Raw genomic sequence first — 3811 nt, 5'->3', positions numbered from 1 at the left:
AAATAAACGTTTCTGTTAATTGAAAATACGTTTAATTAACGTGACAGTTGTATATATATATATTTATATGTTGCATGTTGTTGAAATTTGCATGTTGGAAATGTCCAATTTTACAGGTTCGGTACGAAAAAGCAGTGACCAAGTTGACGTGGCTTACTTGGCATATGAAGCGTACGAAAGTATGGCGTGTAAAATTTTCGTAAATATCTGCTCTGAAATTCGTAAAAAATGGCCAACTATTCATCGCATATGCGTGCATCATCGTTTGGGGTATAATATGCAGGTTTTTATTGTTCTTTTTCTTTGCTTCGTGTTTATTAATTTCTATTTATGCAGCAATGTTGCCGTGAAAGAGAAGTCAGTTATTGTGGCAGCCAGTGCCCCGCACAGGGCTGAAACTTTGGATGCTGTGAAATTTGCGATTGATGAAATAAAGAAAACAGTTCCAATTTGGAAAAAGGTTTGTGATAATTTTATTTTTTCCAAAGCACAAGTTGATGATTTGAGTAAAATAAAATTTTCAGGAAGTTTACGTTGACAAAACTTCGAAATGGAAAGCGAATTAAGCAAAATAAGTGATCAATAATTATTATTCATATGCCTGGAGAATATGATAATTATTTTCCAAAGTGTCCATTGAATTTGTTTGCCACTGCAACGAGCATTTCTGAAACGGACGTCATTTCAAATCGACCGTTCAACGCTGCTTTTTACACCACCATCTGTCTCACTCGTGTGCCACTTGTTTTGTCTTTTTAATTATTTGAGCAAATAAAATGACAAACTGTGACAACATCTTCCCTTTTGATATACTGTCGCACATTCGAATCAACCTGCTGCACAAATTTAAATCTCATTCATTTCCAAATTGTACATCAAACAACACTTCACTCATAAACAAATTAAGTAATCGAATATTTATTTAAATAATAATTTAAAAATAAAATATTTTTTTCTCTACATTCTATCGTTTTATTTTTTCTGATAAGAATTTTTTTAATTTGTAAAAAGTTACAGTTACTGTATTTTTGAGTTATTGAAAAAAATAAAAATAATTAAGTTCTAATTTATATTTCAGAAAAAAAGAATGTAAAAAATTAAATTAAAAAAAATTTTTAATCTGGAACTTTAAAAAAAAAGTTATACTTGAATAAAATAGAAGAAATTTTTTGTGAATTTAAAAATAAAATGCTCTTAAGTTAAAATTTTGAAAATAGTACGCAAGTTGGTATGCGTGCGGTTGTTGGTGTGTAAAATTTCGAATAAAGCATTTTATTGATGGGAATGAATATAGATCGAAGTGAAAAAAATCATAATGATGCTTGTATATTTTGTAGATATTGAATATTGCTAGATGGGTAGTCGTTATTTTGATGATGTTGTCGGTCAAAGTTGGCGTTTTGGCTGTCGGCTTACCAGTTTGTCCAAAAGGTGCGTCTTTCACCAGCGGACGTACTGATAAACAGGTTGTTGCCCCTGTGGAAAGCTTGACTGTTTTGTCACTGGTCTAACTAGGCCCGGCCGTGTTCGTTCCACATTTCGCTTTTGCCAAATTTAATGCACATCGTATTCAAGCGTTAGTCGTCGTCGTCGTTGGCCGGTGTGGTGCATACAGTTTGTTCTCCCCTTTGGTCAGTCAGTCAGTCTTGTATATCCCGTCATTTTTGTCCCGCCATATATAAAATCCGATTATCATCAGCAGAGTTGATTTTTGGATATGAATAGTTTAATTTTAATATGCAGCATTTTTGCAATTGCAATTCGATCGTCTTTGGGCCAGATCAGCGCCACAGCGTTCGACACTGAAGAAGCTTGTCGTGATAAATGCTTCGGAGAGAGGGACAACGGCTGCTTGAGAATCCAACCTCTCGGCCAGTGGATATGCCGTTGTCAAAGCGGATATTACAGTCGTCGTTTGTCATGCGAACGAGAATGCGAGAACAACATGTACTGGAGTCTGTTCACTACAGGTGAATGCGTCGAAGCGGATACTTCATTCACCGGCTCGTGTCAACTGACTTGTGCATTTCGTTTACGCATCTGGACTACCGTTTTCATTATTATCCTTTTTGCTTCCGGTAAGTATTAAAAAACTAATCATTACAACCATCATAATCCCCCTTCATGTATCTCTAATTTGTACACATGTGCAAACTACTTGGCATGCATATATTTTTTTGATATATTTATTTATTTATTTATTTACAATTCGACTTAATTTCGTTGAATTAAATTTAGTGACAACTAATATTGAAGACGAACGATCAATTTAATTGTGAAAATGGAAAGAATTTATCATTTTCAAAATTAAGGTTATTTTTTAAGCTGTCTCGTTGACAACGCTGTACTGCGTGACTAGTTTGTTGCTTAAGTTTTTGCAATGCAAACAAAAAATTCGCTGCATCGTCAAACTACTGACTACACTTTGACCGCTTTGAACATTCAAGTGAAACAGCATTTTTCAATTTATACCGGATGAAACGAAATCTTAGAATTTTGTTTTTTATTATTTTTTCAATTTCTATTTTTTAAATGAAATTTAAATTCATTTCAATGTCTATAAATGACAAGATGATTGGAAAAAATGTACTCATTTTTGTTTGCAAAATAAATAGCATAATTGCAAATAAATCTGTGGAAGCAAACATTGTTTCAAAGTACGTCATCAGATTATTATTATGTAGGCAAATGTTTTTCTTTCTGAATTCATTATTTCTCATTTTGTAATATTTTTCACTTTTACAAAATTCACACCTTTATTATTTATATGATAAACATTTTGTCATAAATGAAACAGTGTGATGAAATTAATTGAACTTTTATCGATGATAAATTTAAAAATGGAAAAACCCTCATCAGAATTATAAAGTGCAATCGATTGCATTTGAATTGTTTTATCAAATCTTCAAGTGGGCGCAGTGGCAGATCAATTGTTCAATTGGGAGTTTGTCATGGCGTTGATTGAACCGTGTAATTGCGATTTAATATGGCAAAAATTTTCACCTGAGAGCCCAAGTGTAACCGGAAAAGTTATTTTTCATTTTAAACAGGAAAGCGTTGATCAAAATATGCAAGTGCAGTTTTGTCAGAACAGACGGGAAGCGTATTTCAAATCAAAATAGCGAATTTTCTGTTGACGAAATCGATCTATTTCAACAGCTGTTCCAACACAGTGTGTGTTTTAAAATTTTGAAAATTATTTTCTGTTCTTCAATTAAAACTACACATCTATTATATAACCAATGATAATAATATTATTAATGCAGTCTGCTTTGAAGAATTTTACTGCCCTTGACCTATAGACTATTATTCAAAACCATCCTGTAAACATCGCGTTTATCATTTCACGATAATTCACGCTGATAAGTTCTCCTTTCTTACAAGTAACATTTGTTGCATTAAATGTCGCTTTTCAAATGACAAATTCAATTTAACTTCATTTAACCTCTCACGCAGTTTTTAGAATAATTTTTTCAACAAACATGTTCATATACATATAGATATGTAAAATTATTGAATATAGAATAAAATCAGTGATGTTTAAAACTTTTTTTCAAAGAAAAAAACATTCAAATTTTATCATTATTACAGTACCCTTATACAGTATGAATAGTAATATTAATGATCGGTAGTTGTAAATATTTTGAAATATCAAAACGGAAATTCACTTTCTATACTGTATCACCTTGAAATAAGGTCAAGGAAAATAATGGAACATTCTTGCACATTTTTCATTTTATCAGATTGTAAAAATTAAATTTTTAATTTTAGCTGTGGTGCTATTGATTTTTATTATTCCAATTTGTGCTTC

At 31.7% G+C, this 3811-nt stretch overlaps 2 protein-coding genes across 2 annotated transcripts; both read left to right on the top strand.

Annotated features, from left to right (window-relative positions):
• Positions 1–67: 67 nt before the first annotated feature.
• Tsp_13544 (molybdopterin converting factor, subunit 2) lies at positions 68–790 on the top strand. The gene is made up of 3 exons (XM_003368571.1): positions 68–270; positions 337–460; positions 525–790. The coding sequence occupies exons 1-3, from the start codon at positions 68–70 to the stop codon at positions 564–566; spliced, it is 369 nt and encodes a 122-aa protein (XP_003368619.1). The 3' UTR covers positions 567–790.
• Positions 791–1354: 564 nt separating this feature from the next.
• Positions 1355–3122, top strand: Tsp_13543 (conserved hypothetical protein). Its single transcript, XM_003368570.1, has 3 exons — positions 1355–1431; positions 1744–2078; positions 2911–3122. Exons 1-3 carry the CDS (start codon positions 1355–1357, stop codon positions 3120–3122), a joined length of 624 nt encoding a protein of 207 aa, XP_003368618.1.
• The last annotated feature ends 689 nt before the right edge of the window (positions 3123–3811 follow it).

The sequence above is a fragment of the Trichinella spiralis genome (assembly GCF_000181795.1).
Source record: "Trichinella spiralis strain ISS 195 chromosome Unknown Scfld2242, whole genome shotgun sequence".
NCBI lineage: Eukaryota > Metazoa > Nematoda > Enoplea > Trichinellida > Trichinellidae > Trichinella > Trichinella spiralis.
Note: the sequence above shows the minus strand (reverse complement) of the source record. Positions and strands in the feature narration are given on the sequence as shown.